The sequence below is a fragment of the Lepisma saccharinum genome, chromosome 29 (assembly GCF_977018435.1).
Source record: "Lepisma saccharinum chromosome 29, izLepSacc3.1, whole genome shotgun sequence".
NCBI classification, from domain to species: Eukaryota; Metazoa; Arthropoda; class Insecta; order Zygentoma; family Lepismatidae; genus Lepisma; species Lepisma saccharinum.
This window is the reverse complement of record NC_139257.1, coordinates 11,156,362-11,182,780: the sequence shown is the minus strand read 5'-3', so window position 1 is coordinate 11,182,780 and position 26,419 is coordinate 11,156,362. Positions and strand designations below refer to the sequence as shown.

The window sequence follows — 26,419 nt, the reverse complement described above, 5'->3', positions numbered from 1 at the left end:
AGTGGAGGCAATAGCTCCTTCCTAATCGCCGTCACTGCTGGTGTTACCATATTGCCTACTAGCTAAGATCATGTATCGAACCGTAGGTCATAGCCAAATTAAACGGTCTCAGTATGTACGAAGTACAACAAACTGTTTCGAATTATCTTTAACATTTAATGTTACAGTAGATCCTCGTCTTTCCAGTGGCTTTACTTTGGGTATGGGATTTCAATTTGCATTTAATGAACGAAGATATGTAAGTCAAGATATTGTCTAAACTTGCAGTATGGAGAACACTATTATTGCACCATTATATGCAAATACTGTATATGGCCAATTAGTTTTAATTCTAAAGTATGTAAATATACTCGCCAAAATTCACAGTTCACTAAGTTCAGAATCAAAGTACAAAGGTATATAGTGTGATATAATACATAATGTAAAATATTCTTTACATTACGCTGAAATAAAAGTTCTAACCTGATATTCCAAATCTCTGCTCACGACTAGGTAAGTATAGAAGGTAGGAATGAAGAAGCTGAAAAAATAACGTGAAAAAAATAGGAATAGAGGTAAGATCTACATTTTGTCAGCGAATATTAATATGTGCAATATATGCGTACATTTCTTATTTCCGTAATACAATTTTAGACTACCAATTGCATTAAATAAAAACCCAAATGAAGTAACAGAGTTCAGGAATTAAAATTTTCCCTAAGACCGCCATTTTGATTTCGTGATTACAGACAAAGGAGAGCTTAATGACCTGGGGTGTGGAGCGTTTTACATTCGGGATTGAATGCACTGTTTTCTGCCAGAAATAAAATATTTTATTTTTAATCCTTTCTTTTCAACCTATTACAGGGTGAGGCAAAAGTCCGGCACTACCCTTTTAATTTGAAAACTACTTGACAGAGGGCGATGAAATTTCAGATATGGGTACAAGTACTTTGCTTGAAGTTTTAAATAAAAGAGTGAAAAGTTTTTTTTGGTATTGCTGCTCGAAGAGCTGCAAATTTTCACTGGCGTTGCAACACAATTCATCACCTGGCAGTTCTAATGTTTCCACGGTGGTGTATAAATGATCATGTTCCTCACATGTATTTATTTCACCACCTTCCAGAATCTTAAAATATTCACCCCTGTGCTTGCGTGATAAATGGGAAGCATATGTATTTATATTTACAAATATTATCTTGCAGCTTATAAATGGGCACTCGATGACACTACCTGCACAAAAATGGCATTTTAGGTGCACCGCCAAACTTTTCACATTTTCAAATTTCTTTGAACCCATTAAACATTTTGCAGCTTCGGACTGTACATTATAATTTTTTTTCCTTACGTAGGAACACATGGTCTCTGAGCATTTTACTTTACTTATTCTGATCCTCTTCTACCAATTGGTGTCGAGGTTTTGTAGAGAGCTCGCCATCTGTCACGATCTTCTGCAAACTTCCTTCCTTCACTCCATGAGATGTTCCTCCTGCTCAGGATATCCTTCATTCCCTCATTCCATGTCCTACATGGTCTTGCTTTCGGTCTCTTTGCATCAAATCCTCCCAATCTTGCTTCCCATAACTGTTTAGGTATTCGATGTTCAGGCATTCTGCTGAGGTGTCCAAACCATCTGAATTGTGCTTGCTCAACATCCTGATATATTGGTTTTGAGCATATGAGCTCTAAATCCATTGTAAGACTTAAAAACACGAATACACAATGGAAGTCCACATGGAAAATTTATATTAGGTGTGTTGGAATGTAATTAGCTGTGCTTCACGTATGCAATCGAAGTCCATACCTGAATATTACATATTTTGCACAGAAACATTGTACATACCTTTCAAGATTTTCTTCTTATGTAGATCCACACAAAATAACATTCAAAACATTGCAAACATCGAACAATGGTTTGGTCCGTCCTCGTCCACAGATTCACGAGTCACAGTGTAGTCCAGTACATGTGGTCTTGGCGAGTACCATGCGCATGCGCAAAACTTCTCGGGTCCTCAATTTACAAGCTGGCTAGTAACTTCTTAGAAAATGGCCGATTTGTAGAATTTTTATGTTATCATGTCGTTTATTTTACGGTAACTTTTTACAGTGTACGAACACTCAAAATTTTGGTATTAACCCAGCATCATTTGAAAAGAAGCAATTGCGGACTCGTGTCTCGAAAGCCAGAAAATAGCAATGATGGGTTTCGATGGCCATGTCACGGGTCACACAAAGAAAAGTTAATTGGCAAGATGTCTCTAAGATTGCTCCTGCTCCACGGAGTTGTTTGTAGCAGCAACACCGTGAAGAATTTCGAAATTATAGATAAGTTCAGTTCATTTGTTTCACTCCAATCATCCATTTTTTAAATTCCTACTATTCAAGTATCAATTTCTCAAAAATGTACTCGCTCGAAACCTGGAGTGGTCTTGGATGTTCCTTTGTCAGTGTTCCTTCTTCAATTTTTATAAGCTTCATTCATGCTTATCATTATGATTTAACTAAAAGATAAGAAAAGTGAGCATAACTATAGTTTGATAGCAGTCCCATTGATAGCACAATCAATAATTTGCCTGTCACTTTTATGCTCTGAAATGTGACTGCAGTATTTAATCAAACCTCAGTTTACAAGATTCGATTTTCATTGTGTTTTCATTTGAGCTTTTGCGCATGTATAGTAATTTCCCGATTTTTTAGGCAAGCAATTCGCAACACAAGATTGGTGTCAATCTTTAGTCTTTATTTGGTGATATTCCCAAGCACTTCACATCATAAATAGTGCTTGTATAGCAAGCACTCTCATTAAAAATTGAACAGCAAATTTGGAATTTGCCTTCTCAATCATTTTTCGCAACTTCTCGTTGGAAGGAAACATGTAAAAACAATATCAGTTATTTAATATTGCGTTTTACTGTACTTGACGACAGACAATATTTAAGACTCAAACTTAAATATGAAATGAGAATTCTATCAATAGTGATAATTGATACTTTTCACTTGGACATTAGAAGTGTGTACTCGAAGAGGAAAGATAAGATTTTCTGCTTTTGTTGTAAGCTTTTTGGGAAGAAGGGTGAGGGCATGTTGGCAAATAGAGGCTGCGATGATATATCATGATATATCAGAAAGTCAAATCCAATGCCTTAAAAATGGATGGAATATGAATTGAGACTTCAGAAAAACGTAACTATTGATGAGCAACAGGGAGTGTTGATTTCACAAAAATAGCAGCACTAGAGTGAGGTCTTGAAAGGTATACTGTGTGTCATTAAGAATTTGGCATATCATGATCTTGCATTACGTGGCCTGAGGCATAAATTATTCGCGTAGCGTATAATAATAATTACTATTATTATTATTCAATTTGTGTTCCTTAGTCTGAAGTACAGGTTTTCTAGAAAATCATAATGTAAACACTATTACATTTTCATTTTGTTTTCATTCTGATGTATGTCATTTTCTTATAATCCAGGGGTCCCGGGTTTGATACCAGGTAGAGGCACATGGCACAGTGGTTCAGATCCCACTGTAGGTCCAGTACCGATAAGCCTCTCTGGGCATAAAGTGAACTTAAAACAAATCAATCAATCAATCAATAAGATGTACCCCTACCTAGTATGACTTTCATTATATTTAATTGCAAAATCGGAAATGTTCAATATCATATTGTTACTTTAAATAAAAAGTAGCAATATTGGTTGTTTGGTTGATTTGGTGTTTCAAGTCCACTTTATGCACAGCAAGGCTAATCGTCACTGGACCTACAGTTTAAAGTGGGATCCAAAACACTATGTGCCTCCACCCGATACCGAACCTGGGATCCCTGATTACAAGGTGACGATGCTACCACTGTGCCATCGGGGAGGCCCCAGTAAGCAATATTTAATCATAACCAATAACGTAATTGTAAATATTTTCTTTTCATTGAATTGTGACACTGTAGTGAATTTGCACTTTTTCCACGAAATAATATTTATCATATTTCATTCTTTGTCTTTTCTTTTCCTTGGTAAATTTCTTAAACATTTCCAGTGTTAAAAAAAAAACAATATATGTTAATTATTTTTGATACAAATATTTGGAACACTATATGTAGTAGCTACATTAATTATGATTTCAGTAATTTTGGATATGTTTAAGTATGTCAAAATAAGATACGAATGCAAGCTATGTCAGATTAGTTACTTCGTAACGAACCTTAAAGTTCGTGGGATCTGAACCAGTTAACTGATGGGGTGATGTAAACTACTCATCATTCATCCTCTTGATGAGACCACTCGTCATTGACATGACGAGTTATTGCTTGGCATGCGAAAGGTACAAATTACACAAAGGAATTAAACTACTGAAAAGACGATGGCAACTCGTTGGATTTTGTGAACCGTTGAACCTGTATCATGGCTGGGTGTAGGATAATTACCTGTCTAACTGAAGTCTCTTAGCTGAATGAAAATAGCGAAGTCCTCTGTGCGCTTCTCTCCTATTTGTTTGACCAGAGCGTGCTTCCACTATCGACCTCCTGCCTTGCTGACCTCCTCTCTCTACCAACTCAATTCCCAAAGTCCAGTCCCTTCCCAGCTTGTCTCACCTCTATATTCCCTGGCCATCGAGCTCTTCCTCGATGCCGAATCGCCGAATCGTGTTTATTATCATAATTGCTACCATGCAAACCGCTGACACCAAACCCAGAAGTGTTACCTATTTCCTGAATGCTCAGGAGGTTTGCATGGCACAACACAATGCATTGTAAACATGCCTAAGAGGCTTGAGACAGCTGAGAGAAAAACAAGTGAATGCCCTGGTCAACATGAAGCGTTCAGAGAGACTTAATAAAATAAACATACAATCCTATGGATTGATACGTTCGCGCCGCCTAGGAAAAATTTTCCTTTGAAAATTTAAAAGTCAAATCGCAAAGCTTGACATGACTCAGGTTCGCCAATTCCATATATTTTCTTAAAAAACCAAATATACAAAATAAATAAATCCACCAAAACATAACTACCTGTTGTTTGCCGTAGCCTGAATGAAAACAAAAAAAAATTTTTATTCCCTAAACTCTAAAATGAATAATACCCCTAATACTAACAAATTCGTATGTTTATACGATATAAAAAACAATAATATATACTATTATAGGACTAGAAATCACAAAAGTTCGTGTCGTTAAGCGAAAACTCGTAATGCATCACATGTGCGTGTACGTAAAGTGTATTATGTACAATCGCTCATCAACCTGCTCCTAGTCAAGAGTCTGTGATGTCTCGCCACGCGGTAGAGACTCTGTGTCTTCCGCCAACGGTTGGAGCGTCGTGCAAGATGGAACGGAATTCACAATGTTTATGTATATTTCCACTTGATATAGACTTTTCAAACACATAGAAAAACCTTAAAAAGGTGCACAAGTAAGTACACGTAAGTAAGCATGCAAAACATTGTCACATCTCACTGTTTTGTCCGTGTGAAAACCTGATCATATCAAAGTGCGTATGTTTTACGAACTACGTAGCTAGTGCACTCCTAACATCGTTGAATATATGAACTTGCATGGCTGTGTTGCACATTCCAATGTAGTATTATACACTATTCAATGTATATAATTGGTTACTCTGATAACTGTCGCTGGTAAAACTTAATTATAGCGTTCCATTTTCTTTTCTACGTTAATCTGTACACTGTATACATATATATGGCTTGGTGAATACCTTTGTATGTCTGCACACACATAAAAAAAAATAATCTTGCAGTATTTTATCAACTGTCTACTCTGATTAAAAATATCAGAAAATGTTCAATGTGCAATTGTATTTCTAATTATGTACCATATTGGTGAAACACAATTAACTATTTGGAAAAAACATTTGCATAAAACTAAAGCATACTGTCTGCAATGTTTGAAAGTACTGTAGCTATGCTTGTTATAGCTTGCATGTGCAATTGGATATCCATTGTAAAAACTTCTTCTTAAAACAAAAATATGCACTAATTGATGCACTGATGCTTGTCGCTTCCTTGCAGTAAAATGTAAACTTAAATGCATATAAAACTAGTTCTTATGCATGACACAAAACTGAAAATGTATATAAGGACTATGGAAAAGTACTGTTTCCCATAATGCATGTTAAATGACCAAATAGATACACATGATAGGAGCTCACATGTGTATGTGTAGAAACACTGTAGCACAATTCTGTAATTATTGTTTGTGACCAGAACTGCTGTTTGTAGAATGTATGTTTTCTCTGCTTCCTCTTCTTTCTGGATTGCTTGTCGTCTTGACTGCATTGGGGCAATATAAAAATGTAGTAAATTACCCGTAAAACTTCGGAGATGGGGAAAAGTTGTTGTTTTAACTGCAAACAGTGTGGAGGGGAATTTTATTTAGCTCCATCACTAGGTGTTGTTGATAATGTGTAGTCCGCTATATTGGGAAATGTATGGTTGTACATCCTTCATGTAAAAGGTAGTCTCCGTGCAGTAATAAGTAAAAATGTCTGCATGTCTCCCTCAAATTGGTGGTGACGAGTCTCTTCTTGAAATAGTACTTAAAATATCTGCATGTCTCCCTCGTAGAATGATACTCAGTCTTTCTGCCTGGTAATAGTAGACTGCTTGCGGATGTCCGTCATGAAAAATGCCCATGGATGGTGTAGGCATTGCTTGTCCATGGCGTTCCGTATAGACAGGTTAGGTTAAAAGGGAAAAATTATGACAAAGAAAGGAAATTGCAATAGGATGGGTATATATAATTCAAGTACGCATGTACACAAAACCAACTAATTTCCACTGCCTTTTCTTTTAAAATTAAATTAAATTGTCTCATCAAAAATAAAATATGATTAAAATAAATTGATAAAATAATTGCCATAACTTTTTGAAAATAAATAAGGAAAATTTAAATAAAATATCCAACCGTAATTAAAAATATTAATGTCCATGATTAATGTGTTGCCTTAACCTATTAATTATTACTGCGCTGCTCTGACTTAATCTGTTTAGAAAGCTGATAATGTTTATACAAATAATATCCTAGGGTTGCAGTTAATAAAACATTCCAAATAATAAAAACTAATATTGACATGGGCAAAGGGTTTAGAACTAATTCTTGAAATGAAATGTTCTTACTAATTGATTGATTAAGTTGTTTTAAAGCAAGTTCAAGCGGAGTCCATTGGGGAATAGTGAAATCAGATAAATTCTTGGGAATATTAGGTAGTAACTCAATTGCCTTCATTTTTACTTGTTCAAAAGCTAACATTCTTGTGTGTAAAATTTGTTGATCCACAATAATTTGCGAAAAATCCTGATAATTAAAAAATAAAGATTGGCCTTCGGTAAGCTGAACTGATCTATGCGTGTTCAAATTATTATTCAAATTCTGAATGACAATAAATTGACCTGAACCTGATATTAAAATACCATTGCGTGTTCTGATAAACTGAAATAATTTATTGTCAGTAATAGACTTTACTTCAAAACTACAAGAAACTGAACTGTTGTGTAGAAGTAAATCCTCTAAACACTGTACATCTCTATCGATGGTAACTTCACTATGCGAACAGAGATAAAAAAAGTTTTTAAGCTCGCATGCACTCTCAACAATTTGCACTAATCGTGGACTTCCCTTATGTTGCATACTGTAAGTTAACTCTGGGATTCTAATGCGAGACCATGAATTGTTATGCAAAATGCCTAAGTTAACTGCTCTAAAAATAGGAGCGATGTCATTCATCTGTACTAAAGGTGTCTCTAAAAGTAAATGAAATGATCTACTACTGGGTTCATAATTAATCAAATATACTTTGGTCAATGAATAAAATAATCCTATGTCTGTTTTATAAAGTGAATCTTTAAAATCGGGATGATGCTGAATAAATGTACGGAGCCAATTAGGAGTTAAAATGTGATAAGATAATTTTCCTGAGGCTATTTCCATAATTATAAAATCTAAACGCTCAATCATCTCAGAGGCGTGCAATAAGGCAACTATGTGTCTCTCTTCATTATAATCGTAACAAAATTTGGCTAATAATTCTTCCTTTAAATGCAAAACTGATTGCTTTAAAACTACCAAAATCCCATTAACAATGTTCACCATTTTTACTTGACTCTGTTTCATATTCTGTACTTCTTGAATAATATGATGTTGATTGGCTGCTAAAGTTTTAACTGATTGGGATAAATGATGAACTGACATGGTGTTGAAAACCGAAAGTCCTGCACTAAACAAATTTATTAAATTAAGAAAAATCTGCCTCTTTTCCCTGTTATGAATATTAGTAACATTCTGATATAAATTTTGGCAATTAGGCCTTACGTCTCCTACTGTAAATTTACATGGGAAATACTGAGAAATTTCGGTAAGATAATCATTAATTTTGGTGCTGGTATCATTATGAATGACTTTCCATTGCGCACATGCGGAATCATTGTCAGCCTGAATATGTGCATCGATGAATATATTCACAGTTGTAAAAATATTCTTACTACTATGAATGGTTAACCCTTGTCTCTCATAATATAAGCCTAATGATTTAAAAAATATGTCTTGCGACTGTTCATTGTTGGGTAAAGATCCACTAAAATGAATCAGGGATAGGAGTAGGATTAAAATCCAAAATAGGAAAGTAATTCTGCTAGTAGCCATGCTTCTGTAAAAAAAATTTTCCTGCATCAGTACAGCTTGACGTTGGGATATATACCTTAGTAAGGCTAAAATTATGCTGATGTAATAACAAAGTATGGGATCAGATAAGTAACTAGATCGATGTTAGGGAAGGGGTGGGAAATACCACATCAGCAATATCATGCGAAGGATGGAAAGGATACCGCAACTCTTCAGTGAGTGAAAATCATGGGCCACATAGATATCGAGCCGTACGATTTCTGGATAAGTGAATTGGAGAGAGTACCAGAAATCGCAGAAAACATACTCAACTACCTCCCCCTAGTGCTCCTGGGTCCAACGTGGGGTTGGAGAACCAAATTGATTGTAAATTATGCTATTAAGGATAGGGTGCTCCGAGAAATAGGGACCCTATCCCAACTGGAGGACCTTGTGCGGGAGTATTGGGAGGAAATTAAAAAACGGGAGCAGCTTTTGACAACCGGTTCCCGAAACTTCCGCAGAAGGCTCTACCTCCAGCGGGAGCTGGATATGCTGCAGGAAGACTTCCTGTGGCTAGGGGACCTATTTCTCGGTTGCAAGGAGTGGAAAGTATTCGACTTCAACTTGGATTAGGGTAAGTGAACAAAATTTTCCTAAAACTGACTAATAATAATAATAATTTCTCAAATGCAACATTTGTGATAAACCACTCTGTTTAAATTTGGAAAGGCTAACGATGCCGTGGCGACTTTTGCTGCACATGCCTGTGCTAATCACCGAGGCTTAGCCTTGGCATGTTGCTGACAAATTTGATTACTCTAAGTGCATAAAGTGCTAAAATTGCCCTTTTGTAGAAATTTCCCTGATTTTATCAAAATTTCGTTTATCTCTATCCTGATTTAAACCAAATGTACGTCGATTTCCCAAAAAATTTACTTACTATAAATATCTCTTATGAAAAACGGGAAAATTTTTCGAGAAAAATGCAAAAAAAATTCGTCTTGTTGTTCCTTTGAAAATTATTGGTCGTGATTAGTCTAAAGTGCATAAATGCGACGTTTTATGGCAAAAGTTATTTATCTATATAGAACAAAATATCCCTAACATTGTTTACATGAACTTCTATCGTAAAAATCAAATTCTGATGGCTATATGTGTAACTAAACTGATTCCCTAAAATTTTAATGGACGACCGCCCCTGGCTGATGTAATCTCAATGCTAAGTGTTTTCTAAGCTTCTAGCGTGTTCAAAGTACTCGGGAGCTTCCGTGCGGAGAAAGGAATTCGCTGATACCAGACATTCTAAATTGTGCAAGGTTGCATTTGTGGTCGCTGGACGTAACTGAAAATTTCTCTATGGCGACAACGAAAGCTCTGGCAAGTTCGCTGCCGTGATCGGCGACTTCGGGGAAGTTCGGGTTCCGTTCGGGAGGTGGAGGGGAAAAGGTCGCTGTTTCGAGCAGCAAGCAAAGGAACGGAGAGAGAAAAAGCAAGGCGATGGTTCGCTGATACATTGAATGACGCGTAACTGTTTACAAAACTTTAACTTACTACGAACAAAGTCTAGTAAGCGCTGCGGGAGTTCGAAATAAAGTCAAGGACTTGAAATGACGTAATAAATTGGATGAAAAAAAAAAACTTCGTTGCGCTTACGACAGCGTGTTACTTGAACACTTCCGTGCTCGTAAAATAACAACAGTTGGGAAGCTGTTAGCAAACTAAATGACTAATAAACCTTGCATAAAGTACAATGAAACATAAAAAATGAATAAATTATACTTAAAATTGGAAACGTAATTAATATAAAATTCTAGGTGAACATGAAGTCGTAAAAAATATGGTCTGTAAACGATACAACAGGTTCGGGAACCTGAAAATTTGGCTTACTTTCTGCTTTTAAAGTAACACTTGAAACTTTCTCGACTTTTACTGGTGACTGATTCGCAAATGACTCTTTAATTTGTACAACTGGCTGAACACAGTGTGAAATAGGCAATTCACTTTCCATTTTGCGACTGTTTTGAACAAAATTAGGATCCTTGCTTACGGCAAATTTCTGAACTCTATCTTTAATGGATAAAATATTCTTCGGCAAATCTATACTGTCGTCTTTAGTGACTAAACTATTTCTGGATGCGTCTTGAACTTCTTCTTGTACCCTAGGTTGAATAATAATGGACTGAATTAGTGGAGGCGGCAGTGGCGGATTTATTGTTTTCAATGGTACCACTTCAACAATTGGTGTAACATCGTCGTAAATCTGATCAATGGGCGGTGAATCATTCAGTTTGCTTAACGGTAATTCGTTGGTACACTCATGGTCATAAGTAATAGATTTCTTGCGGTGACATTGAAAATAACAGATTATGAAAATTATAAAAATACTAATAATAAATGTTGTTAATAATAAAATTGTAATTATATTATAAGGATAGTCAAAGGACTTGTTCAACAGATAAATAAAATTAGAAGCTTTTACGTGTGGAAGTAATCCGTTTAAAATAACTAAAATCGCAATGATTTTCATGTTGCTTAGGCAATCAAAACAAACAGTTCTTCAAAGCTAACACGTACTTTAAGCCTGCCTAGTTTAATTAGTAGATAGTTTAACTCAACTTTTAATTATTTCTGACTCTAGGCTCAAATTATCTGCGTAATTTATTTATTTAATATAATTTATTTATTCTCTAAATTTATTAGCACTGTTTAACTTATGTTATTTTAAATTTTACTGCAAACTTCTCTTATTTAAGTTCAGGTGGTATCTTTACTTTTAAGTACTTAAATCAATCGAACTGTACTGAGGTACAAGGTAAGGAAAAAAAATTGAGACTGATTTACTCCTGACTACCTGAAATAAAATAATAACTATTATTTATGCGATCTTTAAATGCATTAAAATACTAACATCACTAAAACTTGAAGAATCTTTAATTCTCTCTACTCATTCTAAAATATGCTTAGCATATTATTGTGGCAAAGCTTTAAACTAAAACCGTTGTGGTTTACTCATAATCATTCTGCGATGGCAGAATGGATTTCCAGGATTATCGGTCTAGATCCAATATCCGAAGGAAAATACTTGTAACTGGAGCGCAAAAAAATCTTGACGTCGACGTCTACATATTCATATAATATAAATATTCTCATAACTGGCGCTTAAAAATAAACTTTGCTAATATAATCATATACCTTCTTCTGAAGAGTAACTATAAAATTCTAGTGATGTATTCGCTGAGCTAGTATTATTACATACTGCAAAAAATTTTTGTGCCTAAAGCACATTATTAAATAATAAGTCTGCTTTTAATTATTAATATTATTAGTGCTATTTTATTATAAATTATTATTATGTCACGCAAGTGAATTTAAAATGTTAAATCTGTTACTTATATAAATTTTCCATTTTAGTGACCATTATCCGTGCGTGAGTCCGCGTTGTCTTCTTGACGATCTTCATCTTCACCTGCCAAATTTTCCTCGCCTTCACCGTCATCTGGCGCATAATATTTTTTGAGTCTCTGGACGGCAATAGAGTCCACTACTGTCTTTCCGCGCTTGTTTTGGAATTCCACCAGGTATGTATTGGGATTCTCTTCTCGAATAACTGTAGCTGGGCCTTTATAAATACCTGAAAAGCACCGTGCGGTTCCAATTTTCTGGGTGCTGTCAAAAATTAATACTTGATCGCCTGGTTGAAACTTGATCTGTTTCCTCTTCTGATCATAATATTTCTTCACTTCAACATGTCGTTTTGCTAAGTTATCCGTAGCATTGGTTCTTGCTTTCTCCAATACTCGGAACCGTACATCATTCTCCACATTTTCACAACTTGGTGTGTGCAATGCAAGCTCCCAGGGCAAAGTAGGTTGGAATCCATGTACTAAAAAGAATGGGCTATACCGCAAATTCTGATTCCTGGTAGTATTGTAACTAAATACACTTGGCTGTAAATATTGGACCCAATCTGTATGTTTTGAATTAACATAGCACTTCATTATACTCTGTAAGACCCCGTGGTTACGTTCCGAAAGACCTATAGAGTTATGAAGACCGACTGGTGAAAACTTGATGGTGATTCCCAATTTAGTGCCAAGTTCCTGGAAAAGCTTAGATTTAAATGCAGATCCCCGATCCGTGTAAATATCCTTTGGGGCTCCGTAGCGTAACACTATCTCTTCGTACACAAATTCTGCTGCTGTACTGGCCGTGCAATCTGCAACTGGTTTGGCTATTAAATAGCGCGTCCCAAAATCTGTGGCAGCGATTATGTATCGATGACGAAGATTGGATGAAGGAGGATATGGGCCTGAAAAGTCTAGACAAATCCTCTGGAATGGCTTCTGTGCGGGAAAGGTGCACAGTTCCCCTGCTGGTAGACCTGGACGGCGTTTATTCTGCTGGCATGTTATACATTCCCTAATTTTCCTCTGTATAAATAACTTCATATTTGGAAAATAAATTCTTGGTAAGGCCACATTATAACACTTGGTAAATCCAAGATGAGAACCTCCTATGGGTGAAGCGTGGAGTGTCTCAATCACAGAATCACGTAACGTCATGGGAATGCATAATAATTTCTTGGTAGTAGCTCCTAATTTCTGCTGTCTATACAATAATCCATCTTCCAACACATGATGATAGACCTGCCTCTGGATGTGTAAAGGTAATGTTCCATCGTCCCTGTCTGGGTCCTCCAAAACTTTAATAATTGGGCCAAAAAATGAATCCTGTCTCTGATGTACTGCGACATCTGTGCTTGCATCAAATAAAGTAAGTGTCCTGGGTTCGGGAATGTCCTCTTCAGTGTTGCCATCCTCTACATTTTCTCCACATTCTCTGCTGAGGGGATCGGCGATATTCTCCGTAGTTTTAACATGGATCGGTGTAAATGAAAAATCCTCCAAAAGGTTGCTCCATCGAAGAAGCTTTGAGCTCAAATTACGGGATGTCCTAATGTACGTAATTGCTTTGTTGTCTGTGTATAAATCAAAATGGCGCCCAACAAGATAAAATCTAAATGATTTGAAAGCATATAAAATTGCTGTTAATTCTTGCTCAATAACACTCAATCTTTTTTCAGTGTCGGTCAACGTTCTACTACAGTACGCACATGGCAAGTACTCTCCTTCTGCATTGGGCTGCATTAATACGCCACTGACCGCATGAGATGAAGCATCGGTGAAAACTTTGGTGTTCTTCGCTGGATCGTACGGTAACAAAACAGGTGCAGTAATTAAAGCTTCCTTTAATTTCTCAAATGCCGATTGTTGTTCAGGACCCCATGTAAATTTCTTGCCCTTACGAATTAAACCCTGTAATGGTGATGCAATATCAGAAAAATTCTTGACATATTTCCTCACGTAGCTGCAAAGACCTAAAAACATTTTAACCTTCTTCGTGGTGGTGGGAACCTTATAATTCTTAATGGATGACAGTATTCTATCACTTATACGATAGCCATATTTGCCCACATTGTGGCCCAAGGCAATTGTCTCATAGTATCCAAATGAACATTTAGGTACAGCCAATTTCAATCCGGCAGATCGTAAACATTGAAACATTTTCTCTAAATTGACCAACATATCCTTAAATGTATTGGCAAAAACAAACATGTCATCGATATAAAAGGCGAAATTATTGTCGTTCATCCCCGCTGTAGCGAGCTGAACACATCGGGTCATTGCCGCAGGAGAAGTCACATGTCCCATAGGTGTAAAATTCATCGCAAATTGTCCCCTGGCTGGTATAGTAAAGGCAGTGTACTTTTTCGATTGTTCTTCTAATGGTATTTGAAAAAATCCCTGTTTCAAGTCAGCACTACAGTAGTAGCTCTTACCGGCCATATTGTGCAATATCTCTGAGATGTTTCCAATTGAAACTGCGTCGAAAACGGACCTGGCATTCAGTAATCGAAAATCTTGCACCATGCGATAAGCTCCTGATTTCTTCTTGACAAGAAAAACTGGTGAATTGTACGGTGATGTCGTAGGACTGATGACCCCTGCTTCTAGCAAGTTGTCAATTTGCTGGTTAATTTCCTTACGCAGGTGAACTGGTATAGGGTAGGCTGGGACGTGAAATTCCGAATCGTCCTTTAACTTTATACGATGCGTATAATTAGTGGCACAACCAATGTCTTGCTCAGACCAAGAAAATACATCTACATACTTCTCTAATAATTGCCTAAGTTGCAATTTCTGATCGGGTTCTAATGCTGGATTTATGTCAAATTTAGTAATGTCGTGCACTGGTTTTGTCACGGTGCCAGTCTCCTTGGTCACCATAACGTTAGGTCCTTCGTCGTCTGCAATATGACGCGAAGCTGGTACTGGATTTTGCCATGCCTCTGCGGTACCTAAGCGTGCCCCTTTTCTAATTTTAACTTTGTAAGAATTTGGATTAGTAATCCAAATTAAAAATAACTCCGGATTTACAATGGCTCGAGGCACCATTAAGCCTGTGTCCATTTGAAACTGTAAATCTGGCTCCAAATAAGTTAAATTTTGATTACTAGAATTTGTCAATTTGACAGGAATGCACAAATGAGATCTAGGTTTGATTCTTATTTGTCTGGAAGTTACAAATTCCGGCACATATAAATCCCTGATCAGACTAGCAACTTTTATGGAAACGTCAAAGGTCTTTCGGTGTTCCGTCCTTAATTGGTTTCGCGGAGGAGTACCAAATCTCCTCAATGTGAGTCGATTTTGATCAAAATCCAAATTTGCCTTATGCGCTCTTAAGAAATCGTTTCCCAGGATTGTCCCATGTTCAAAATTTGGAATCATCCGAAAAGGATGGGTAAAATTGCGGCCGTTTATTGCAAAAGTTAATAGGACAATCTCTTTAATTTCAATCTGTTCTTTGGCAACTCCCCGTATGGCCGTATGAATTTTGAAACGTTTGGCGGTTGTAGGAATGCCTCGATCACTGGTGACGGATACTTGGCTTCCGGAATCCACGAGAAACCTCTGACGTTGTCCCCCTAATACTGCGTTAATATAAATTAATTCCTCATAGGGGAAAGTAGAGACTGATATCTGTTTACCAACGAAATCTGCGCATACGTCTCTTCTATGGGCAGTCATTGTTCGTTTAAAGCCTCCGTGTTCTGAAAACAAGTGGCTGCTGTGTGATTAGGGTAATTACAAATTGAGCAGCGTGGTCTCCCCCGTTGCTCTTCCCTGTGTTCCTGGTCTCGCCCTGCTGAAGACGAGGAACCCCGCGAGTTCTGTCCGCGGAAGTTTCCACGTCCTCGCCATTGTTGGGTATTACCGTATCGCCTATTGCGATCTGAGTTGTTACCATTATGATTACGTCCATTCCTGTACCCCCTGTTGTATTGTCGTCTATTATTATTACCCCGATAGGAGCCTCTATAGTTATTACTTGACTGATGATTATCCTTATAAAAAGGTTCTCTAAACTGTTGTGGAGTAGATGAGTCGGTGCCAGGGTTCTGTTTTTGATCCTCCATGCTGTTCAATCTCAAAGTGAGACTGGCTAATCTCGCTTCCAGACCAGTTTCCTGAGCCTGGACTTGAGCTTTGGTATTGTGAGGATTGTTAAATAACTTAAGTTGCTCAACCTCCTTTTGCAATGCTTTAAATTTTGCCTCAATGTCTGAAGTGGGTCGCGCTTGCGCTGACTCAGCAGTAGCCAGATTGTTACTCTGCAGTAAAATCTGCTGCTGTTGCGAAAGTGCTGGTGTATTATGCAAAGGAGAGAATAAACTCTCTCTTTGCTCTTCGTACCTCAATTCCTTCAGCTTGCGCTGTCTCATCAAAAATTGGAGTTTCTCAAAGGATTTTAAATCCTTAAGCAACCCATGCACAGACTCATACTCTTTATGGTGGATATCTTTCATGTAATCCACCTGTAAGCCTAATATGATCTGCTTGATCTGTTGTTGAATACTCATTTTGGGGTCTGCCTTGAGTAGAAGTAATTGTTTGTCCCGAACATAATTCGTAACTGGCTCAGTTTCTTTGTGTAACCTATATCGAATTTGCTCCTCGATCTGGAGTTGATCCAAGGACCCTGTAAATTCGTCTTTAAATTTTTTCTGTATCTCCTCGTAAGTAACTTCCTGATTGTCTGTACCATCTTTCCAGGATTGGTACCACCGTAATGCTGGCCCGGCCAGAAGGGCTGGAAATAATTCTAGTTTACGGGCATTATTCCATCCATTTAATATGGCAAGGCTATCTACTTTATCTAAAAATTTTGAAACGTCCTCCCCGGCTATCCCCTGAAATGGGATACCCTCTAAAATAGTTGGGGGAACAAACTGCGACTGAGCCATTGTTGCGAATTGTGTTTGGTCTAAATCTCTAAAATCCTGATCCTGTTGCTCTAATTGTGGTTCACATCTCTGTTTTTCCAATAATTCTCGCTGAAGGCGTCTAGTTAAAATTGGGCTACGTTTAAACTTGGGGGTGGAACTTGCAGCTGGGCCGCTGACATCTAAATTAAAACTTGTAGTTCCTCGTGCTATATCCAATAATTTGTCTAATGTTTCGTCGAGTTCGTCAGCAAGGTGAAAGCTCGACATCTATCATGGCACCAATAACTTCTTCTCCCCCCATAAATGCAAAAGCTTTAAGCCCTATGTATTTTCAAAATAAAATATGGCAAGGACATACTAACAAAACTACATAAATGAGCAAAATATTAGGGTGAGTTTGAATTTAAAACCATGTAACAAACTTTGGGGTGGGGTTGAATTTAAACTGGTTAAAACTTTAACTGTAACTCTTTTCATTTTCTGAAAAAAAATGAAAAGACCCGCTAATCTCCACCACGTAACGAAAGTTGGGGTGGGATTGAAGTTTTAAACTGGCTAACAAACTCTTTTCTCATCGCATTTCCGAAAAAATGCATGAGAAGCCCCAGCAAATCCACCACGTAACGAACCTTAAAGTTCGTGGGATCTGAACCAGTTAACTGATGGGGTGATGTAAACTACTCATCATTCATCCTCTTGATGAGACCACTCGTCATTGACATGACGAGTTATTGCTTGGCATGCGAAAGGTACAAATTACACAAAGGAATTAAACTACTGAAAAGACGATGGCAACTCGTTGGATTTTGTGAACCGTTGAACCTGTATCATGGCTGGGTGTAGGATAATTACCTGTCTAACTGAAGTCTCTTAGCTGAATGAAAATAGCGAAGTCCTCTGTGCGCTTCTCTCCTATTTGTTTGACCAGAGCGTGCTTCCACTATCGACCTCCTGCCTTGCTGACCTCCTCTCTCTACCAACTCAATTCCCAAAGTCCAGTCCCTTCCCAGCTTGTCTCACCTCTATATTCCCTGGCCATCGAGCTCTTCCTCGATGCCGAATCGCCGAATCGTGTTTATTATCATAATTGCTACCATGCAAACCGCTGACACCAAACCCAGAAGTGTTACCTATTTCCTGAATGCTCAGGAGGTTTGCATGGCACAACACAATGCATTGTAAACATGCCTAAGAGGCTTGAGACAGCTGAGAGAAAAACAAGTGAATGCCCTGGTCAACATGAAGCGTTCAGAGAGACTTAATAAAATAAACATACAATCCTATGGATTGATACGACTTAATTGGAAGCACCAGCATCCTATAAACTCATAAAAAGTGCACACAAACTATATTTTTCTTTAGCGCGGTGTCCCCTGGAGCCTGAGTGGTGAATGCCTGAGTTGCCACCCCCTAGGGTGGCTGTCTTGATCCCTTTTCCATATTTAGTGCCTTTTCTGGCAGAAAAAATACATACCAACAACAAAGGTAAATTTACAGTCCATGGCTGCGAACACACAGGATGAAATATTTTCTTTCTAGGGCATGTATCGCAAAAATAAGGTCTCAATCAGCAGTCATTAAAAAAAAACTGGTTTTGACAAATTTTAAATTTTATTGGTGCTAAACGGCGATAGTGTGAACGTGCACTACAATAGGTAATAATTACACAATTCTAACAACCAGGTTGGCGTTAGAGAAGAACTTTATGAGAAACAGATGTTATCGATATTTTAACATTACATAATTCAAGGGCCTAACAGTGGCCCTGAGAGGGAAGTTACATCAATGGTGGCAAGGTGCCTGGAGGCAATGGGAGGATGTTTATTTTCTTAAGGAAGTGGTTGTTATCACGGGGTAGGGGTAGAGCTTTTACAAGATTTGGAAGTGGGAGATGACAAAGGCTGAGATTCTTTTTGTGGGTGTGTTGTAATTGTAGCTGATGGGTCTGCCAGGGAGGCTACTTTGTGAATTTTAGGCAGTACGTAAAAAGTGGGTGTTGGGTTTTCTGGGATGAGATTGGCTATGGTGGAGGCTGTGAGGCCTGAGGCGGGGCTCAGGTGTGGATGAAGTCCTGGATTTCGCCCAATCTCTTCTCCAATTTACAAAACTTTCACACACATTTTTCATTCAGGAATTTCTCTCAATAATTATCTTATGGATATTAAAGTGGCAGATGGTATACAAAGCCAGATCTCTGACTCACGGTGTTCTAAAACAATATAACTTAATCACAAGTACTTCTAACTTATTAGAGGAAGATTCATGCTCATTAGATCCAAAACTTATATAGTCAGTAAATTTCCCCTAAATTACCAAAATGCATCACCTGTGTGTGAGGAAAATGGTGAACCGTGATGGTTCCATGATGAATTCCATTGATGAAACATGGAATGTGCAGAAAAAAACATATAACGTTATTACTCCAAATAGAGATTTCTTTATTCTGCATTATAATGATGGTTTATAGTTATTAAACATCATGATATATTCTAGAAAAAAATATCTCAGCACAGTTTTTTGCAGTTGTACTACAAGGCATGTTGTAAAGCTGCAATTCTCAGCTGATGCTAAAGAGTTAGGTTGCCACATTAACGATTTCTGGACTTAAAAAAATTTAGAGCAGTAAGATTGTTTTTGAGAAGTGGATATGAGCAGATCTGATTGATTGATTTGTTTTATTTTACTTCACTTTTTGTGCGACTTTTGGATAATTTGCGAAAATGGTAATGAGTGATGATATGGATGAATGGACACTTACAAACATTCATGCCCTGGCCAGGATTCAAACCTGGGACCTTTGGCAGCGTAGCATGATTTGATAACCACTCTGCCACGGGGGCTGGCATGAGTAGATGTGGAATGCAGCCTAGAATGAGTTTATTCCTATTGGTCATGTGTGTCACGGCAATCAAGTAAAGTAAAGGAGCTATTAAGAAGTCTGCAACTTCTCTGCACTATGAAATGTTCTATTAACATTTATTTATTGCAAGTCAGGTAAATGCTATAACACACAATGTATCTGTAGTATGAATTCTTGAATGTCTTGGAAGAATTGGCATTTGTTGTGAATGATTTGTTACATGCTCAGTACAAACATGGCCTCTCCCCTGCATAAATTGCAGAATGTTGTCTCAGATATCTTTTGTGTAAATAATTTGTTACAAGTTGAACATACGAAAGGTATTTCAACACTATGAATTTTTGAATGTTCTTCAATGTTGCATGTTGAACACACAAAGCAATTCTCTCCAGAATGAATTTTCAAATGTTGTCAAAGAACACCTTTCCGTGCAAATTATTTGTTACATGTTGAAAGTCCATAGGGTTTATCTCAAGAATGAATTATTGAATGTTGTCTAAGAATTCCTTTCCTCACAAATGATTTGTTACACGTTGAACACACATAGGGTTTATTTCCAGTATGAATAATTAAATGTTCTCTAAGATCTTGTTTCCATGAAAATGATTTGTTACAAGTTGAACACACATAAGGTTTATCTGCAGTATGAATTATTGAATGTCGTGTAAGAATTCCTTTCCATGCAAATGATTTGTTACAAGTTGAACACACATGGGGTTTATTTCCAGTATGAATAATTGAATGTTGTCTAAGGTCTTGTTTCCGTGCAAATGATTTGCTACACGTTGAACACACATAGGGTTTATTTCCAGTATGAATAATTAAATGTTCTCTAAGATCATGTTTCCATGAAAATGATTTGTTACAAGTTGAACACACATAAGGTTTATCTGCAGTATGAATTATTGAATGTCGTGTAAGAATTCCTTTCCATGCAAATGATTTGTTACAAGTTGAACACACATGGGGTTTATTTCCAGTATGAATAATTGAATGTTGTCTAAGGTCTTGTTTCCGGGAAAATGATTTGTTACAAGTTGAACACACATAGGGTTTATCTGCAGTATGAATTATTGAATGTCGTGTAAGAATTCCTTTCCTTGCAAATGATTTGTTACAAGTTGAACACACATGGGGTCTATTTCCAGTATGAATAATTGAATGTTCCCTAAGGATTTGTTTCCTTGAAAATGATTTGTTACAAGTTGAACACACATAGGGTTTATTTCCAGTATGAATAATTGAATGTTGTCTAAGGTCTTGTTTCCGTGCAAATGATTTGTTACAAGTTGAACACACATAGGATTTCTCTGCAGTATGAGTTACTAAATGTCGTCTAAGATATTCCTTATTTGCAAATGATTTGTTACACGTTGAACACACATGGGGTTTACTTCCAGCATGAATAATTGAATGCTGTCTAAGGTTTCCTCTACGTGCAAATGATTTGTTACAAGTTGAACACACATAGGGTTTGCTTTCAGTATGAATAATTGAATGTTCTCTAAGGCCTTGTTTCCGTGCAAATGATTTGTCACAAGTTGAACACACAAAGGATTTATCTGCTGTATGTGATACTAAATGTCGTCTAAGATATACCTTTTGTGCAAATGCTTTGTTACAGATTGAACACACATGGGGTTTATTTCCAGTATGAATAATAATTGAATGTTCTCTAAGGTCTTGTTTCCGTGGAAATGATTTGTTACAAGTTGAACACACATAGGATTTATCTGCAGTATGAGTTACTAAATGTCGTCTAAGATATTCCTTATTTGCAAATGATTTGTTACATGTTGAACACACATGGGGTTTATTTCCAGTATGAATAATTAGGTGTCGTCTAAGGTGGTGATTCAGTGAAAATGATTTGTTACAAGTTGAACACACATAGGATTTATCTGCAGTATGAGTTACTAAATGTCGTATAAGATATTCCTTATTTGCAAATGATTTGTTACACGTTGAACACACATGGAGTTTATTTCCAGTATGAATAATTGAGTGTCGTCTAAGATGGTGTTTCAGTGAAAATGATTTGTTACAAGTTGAACACACACAGGGTTTATCTGCCGTATGTGATACTAAATGTCGTCTAAGATTTTCCTCAGGTGTAAATGATTTCTTACAGGTTGAACACACAAAAGATTTTTCACTACTGTTCTTTCGCATGTGAACCACAAGTTCACATTTGTGAACAAACAAATTGCTGCCATCTTTGCAAACAGTAGAGTTTGAAGATTTAATATATTCTGTTTCCTTTGTAGATTCTAAATTAGTTTCACTACCCTTTGTCTCAGAGCAGAGTGTTGTAGGCAGTATTGAGCTGCATATAGGAGATTTAATTGGTAGTGATTGGGATCCAGAGTTCTTATTTGCACCAAAGTTAGTCTCTCTAAGATATGGATCCTTATCATTATCCATTTTTATCTGTTGAAATTCACTTCTAATCGATGGACATTCCAGTGATAACCTGAAAGAAGATGGACGTGTGTAAGAAAATTTACACAGAAATATTTCAGGAAAATGAGTTACATTTAACATACTCAGCTTTAAACAATTTACTACAGTTTTCTCTAAGCATATTACCAATTAGCAACTACACTGCATTTGCTCTAGTGTTTGATATGCTACTAGTGAAGAATAAAACATTAATTACAAGTAATAGTACTCCTTGTGAAACAATAAAAGTAACTTCAAGTACTGTGTACCAGTGAATAGAACGCTACATTTTAAAAGTGTTTTGCTGCAGCTCTGGCTACTCATCCAAAAATGTAGCTTCGCTACAGCTAGAGGTACATTTGCCAAAAAGTAGCTCGCTATGCTATTCATGTGCACTACTCCCTACTTTTATGCTACTTCTGCATAAGAAGAAAGAACTTGAAACAACCACATGGTATTCAAAAGCCTCTCCTAGTATGGTAGCAGTACTTACTGGAAAATAGATAGTTATTTATCATAATTCCCCTAATTCGTTCGAGGTTTGCTTTAACATTGCAGATAGTAAGGGGGGGGGGGTGATTCTTTGGTACAGCTAAATGAGAAACAGGTGGAGCAGTGCTTTACGTAAGTTTCTTGTTGGGAATGCTTCCCTGAAGACACAATGGAAATTTTGTCACCTTGTAATGAAAGTTTCGATACCTGGCAGAGGCACTGGTGATTCGGATTCAGTCTCGATTAGCTTATCTGTGCATAAAGTGGACTCAAAACAAAAAATTAGGAAAGAAGCCTAGTTGGGAGGATGGATCCTCCTGCTCCTCCATTCCCCACACTTCTCATCATCATCATTATTCACCATTCTTCCTCATTCTCACAATTAGCCAAAAGTGGCAAAAGCGACTCTAGGTAACAGAATAACAAAATAAACTATTCATCCTCATTGTCATGATTGGCAAAATTGCAGAATAGCAACGAAAATGTAGAAGAAATACATACATTTTGAAACTGTATATTAACTAAATTATCGTGTCTGCAGAAAAGTCAAAAACTTGTAAATACTTTTTACAATATCATAAATCATATTGATTGATTTGATTTGATTTAGTGTTTTAAGTCCACTTTATGCGCAGTAAGGCTAATCGGGACTGGACCTACAGTTTAAAGTGGGATCCGAACCACTTGTGCCTCCATCGGGTATCGAACCTGGGACCCCTTGATTACAAGGCAATGACGCTACCACTGCGCCATGGGGGAGACCCTATAAATCATATTGAGGAAACTCATGTGTAAACCTGAGTGTTCTAAACGTATTGCAATTTTTAAATTTATGAAGAAATATTATGACGAAAATAATTGTAATTCCAGAAACTATATGACTATGATTCTTGTAACAATAATAATTTCTTGCTAGTGAAGATCCTATGCATTAACAATGATCAATGCTGTTACCGTTGCTACTGAGCAATGCTTTGTCATTGTCCATCCATTGATCCCTTGTTTTTGCACTGCAAGATGTGTTTTACACAGTAATTTATCACGTTTACCTGTCTCTTACAGCATGGATATATACAGGACTCGCGTACTTTCGACGTGGCCAAGGCCACGTCTTGGACGCTCGCATGTTTGACCTTCGGCCACTTTGTGGGCGTAATCATATTATAGATGGGGTAAAATGTCTGCATGTTGTATTGGATGAAGGGGAACAAGTGTATAAGTTCACTAATTTTAAAAGTTTAGAAAGTAACTTTGTGTGTGTATGGGCTCTAATAAGTCACAAATATTCAAAGCATTATTGTCTATTTTCTTAATAATAAACTGAGTAAGTAATAACCGTTTCAAGATTATTAGCTGGATGTCTTGCATAAACGAATTCAATAGCGACACTAAATTGGAAATGCAATATTTACGTCTTTTGTCATTTTCACATTTTTAAAAGTAATTGGAAAATTATTGTCTTCCTTTATTTCCCCCAAATTCCTACCTTGCCTCTGTAATAAATTCTGACGCTTGAATTTTGAAATACGAAAAGTCTAGCATAATTCACTTACAGTAGTTTTCAGGGTGAAAATAAACTTTCTTTAAGTTCCCTAGCAACATCCGTTTCCATGGTGAACAACAAGCACCGCAAACTCTCTAAGTAATTGTATGTTATTATACCTCTAAACATTTAATTAAAACAACCACGATGTAGACATTTTCGAATTGAGTTTACCAATATATACGTAAGTAATTGTGACTGGGCTGAAACTCCCTATGTAGATGTCACCCTTGTTTGAGGCACCTTTTTGAACCAGGAGTTGATTCATCTGTGTGATCTGTGAGAAATATAATGTAGCTGGACAATTAAGAATTGAAGGAAACAATGTGTGCAAAAGAAATGCCCGTGGCAACGGTTGCTAAGGACATGAAAAAAGGGCATTTTCACCCTTAAGGAAGGGCCGATTGAGCGATTTTTGAATTTTCTCGAACTTTTTGGACGATTTCATGGGGGGTCGTAATCGGGCGTTTTTCGACTCCGGGGCTTCCTTCATGGAGAACATTTATGTCAGTGAGTCAGTGAGTGAGTGGTGGGATTGGGGCTATATATATATATTGGATTTGTTCCTGGGGTGGTGCAAATGAGGCATTTTTCTCCCCAAAATAGCGATCGCCATGAACACTCGAAAAATTCAGTTTCAATTTTCCATATTTATACACATATTAGGTTCTAGCTCATATTTTATATATTTTAGTTATTTTTACATATTATTTCCATATTTCAGAACATTTCTCAACATATACTCCATATTCGTGCAATAACTACATGTCCTTGTGTAACTGAAAGAGTTGGGTGAATTTCTTGCAAATAAATATAGTGACAAGCATTTGCCCATTCATTGAATTCTAGAGAATTCTCGCATTGCTTTTAAACAAAATGTCCTTTTATGTCCACACATGAAACCAAAAAATACATGCAAATTTCAATATTGATTGATTGATTTGGTGGTTTAAGTCCACTTTGTGCACAGTAAGACTAATACTAACAGAATTAAATCTAACACTTTTAACAAACATAGAATAAGTATCAGCAATCAAGCACCTTAACACATGTTATTCACCTTCATCAGAATTCGTACCACAGTAAGGTCACTGATGTGAGAACAACAATCTAAAATACAACATATAATAAGTATCAATGAAGTATGGCCTGATAATACGATTACACAATATTCCAGCTCATATTTTAACTTTTTGCGGATATTGTGTACGATGCTCTCGCATCCAGTGGGGATTCTCTGTGGCCCGATACCTCATGTCATGCCGGTTGACAGATCCGCTCAAGTCAAAGGTAGCTTCATCAGAGAAACAAGTCCACCACAGAAATTGATTATTTCTGTCGAATCGTAGCATCATTTCCTCGCAGTATTCAAGTCTACGATCATAGTCGTCTCCGATGAGTTCTTGCACTAGTTTTATTTTGCACGGATGATACCGTTGCACCTTCACAATTCTAAGGATAGATGTTTTACTTACTTCGGTTTGTTGAGATACTTTTTGACTCGAAGTATGGGCATTTTCTTGGAAATGCTTTAGAACTTCCAAAGATTTCTCGTCGTTTGTAGCAGTTTTAGGTCTTCCACATCGTGGTTCATCCCTGACTGCTCCAATTCTTTCGAAGTGATCAACGGTTCGATAAACAGTAGATTTTGGAATAGGTGCACGATTCGGGAACGTATCGTTGAATAAATATACGTCGTCTCCATATGATCGTTCCCTATCACCAAACCCCCGCATCATGAGAACTGTTATCCTTTCCCTCTCTGACAATGCCATCATTGACAGAATACGAACAGTAATGGATTTTCTATTTTTTCGTAGACCAATTAATACTCCAGTACGATTCCCCCCTTCATGAGTTGCAAAGAATGCACACAGGGTTACTGAAACTAAATTTTACCACCCACTTTCACATTCTGTAAGATCTCACCTCTTACACAATGATCGCCTTAAGCACGCGACCTTCACCATGGTAGATTACAGGCAGCTCCTCACGCCGAACCGACCTGGTGGCACAATGAGTAAGCCTACTGTGTATGTATCATTGTTGGTTGGGAACTGCTCATGCAGCGAACTGCCAACGCACGTCAAGGTAATCGCATGCCCGCATAGAGTCACCAGATGGTAGACCAGTCACCTTTGAGAAGCCATATGGGAGCGTGGAAGAAAAACAAATCGGGCCGTGACGTAAACAATGAACAATTCA

The 26,419-nt window shown here is 37.1% G+C and overlaps 1 protein-coding gene across 2 annotated transcripts in view; it reads right to left on the bottom strand.

Moving 5' to 3' along the window:
* Positions 1–18,447: 18,447 nt before the first annotated feature.
* LOC145981361 (uncharacterized) overlaps positions 18,448–26,419 on the bottom strand; it is a 29,831-nt gene continuing 21,859 nt past the window's right edge. For both annotated transcript variants that reach the window (XM_083114594.1, XM_083114595.1), the window contains exon 3: positions 18,448–22,210. In XM_083114594.1, coding sequence (XP_082970720.1) covers positions 20,209–22,210 — 2,002 coding nt within the window. In that variant the 3' untranslated portion in view covers positions 18,448–20,208. The remainder of the gene's footprint in view (positions 22,211–26,419) is intronic.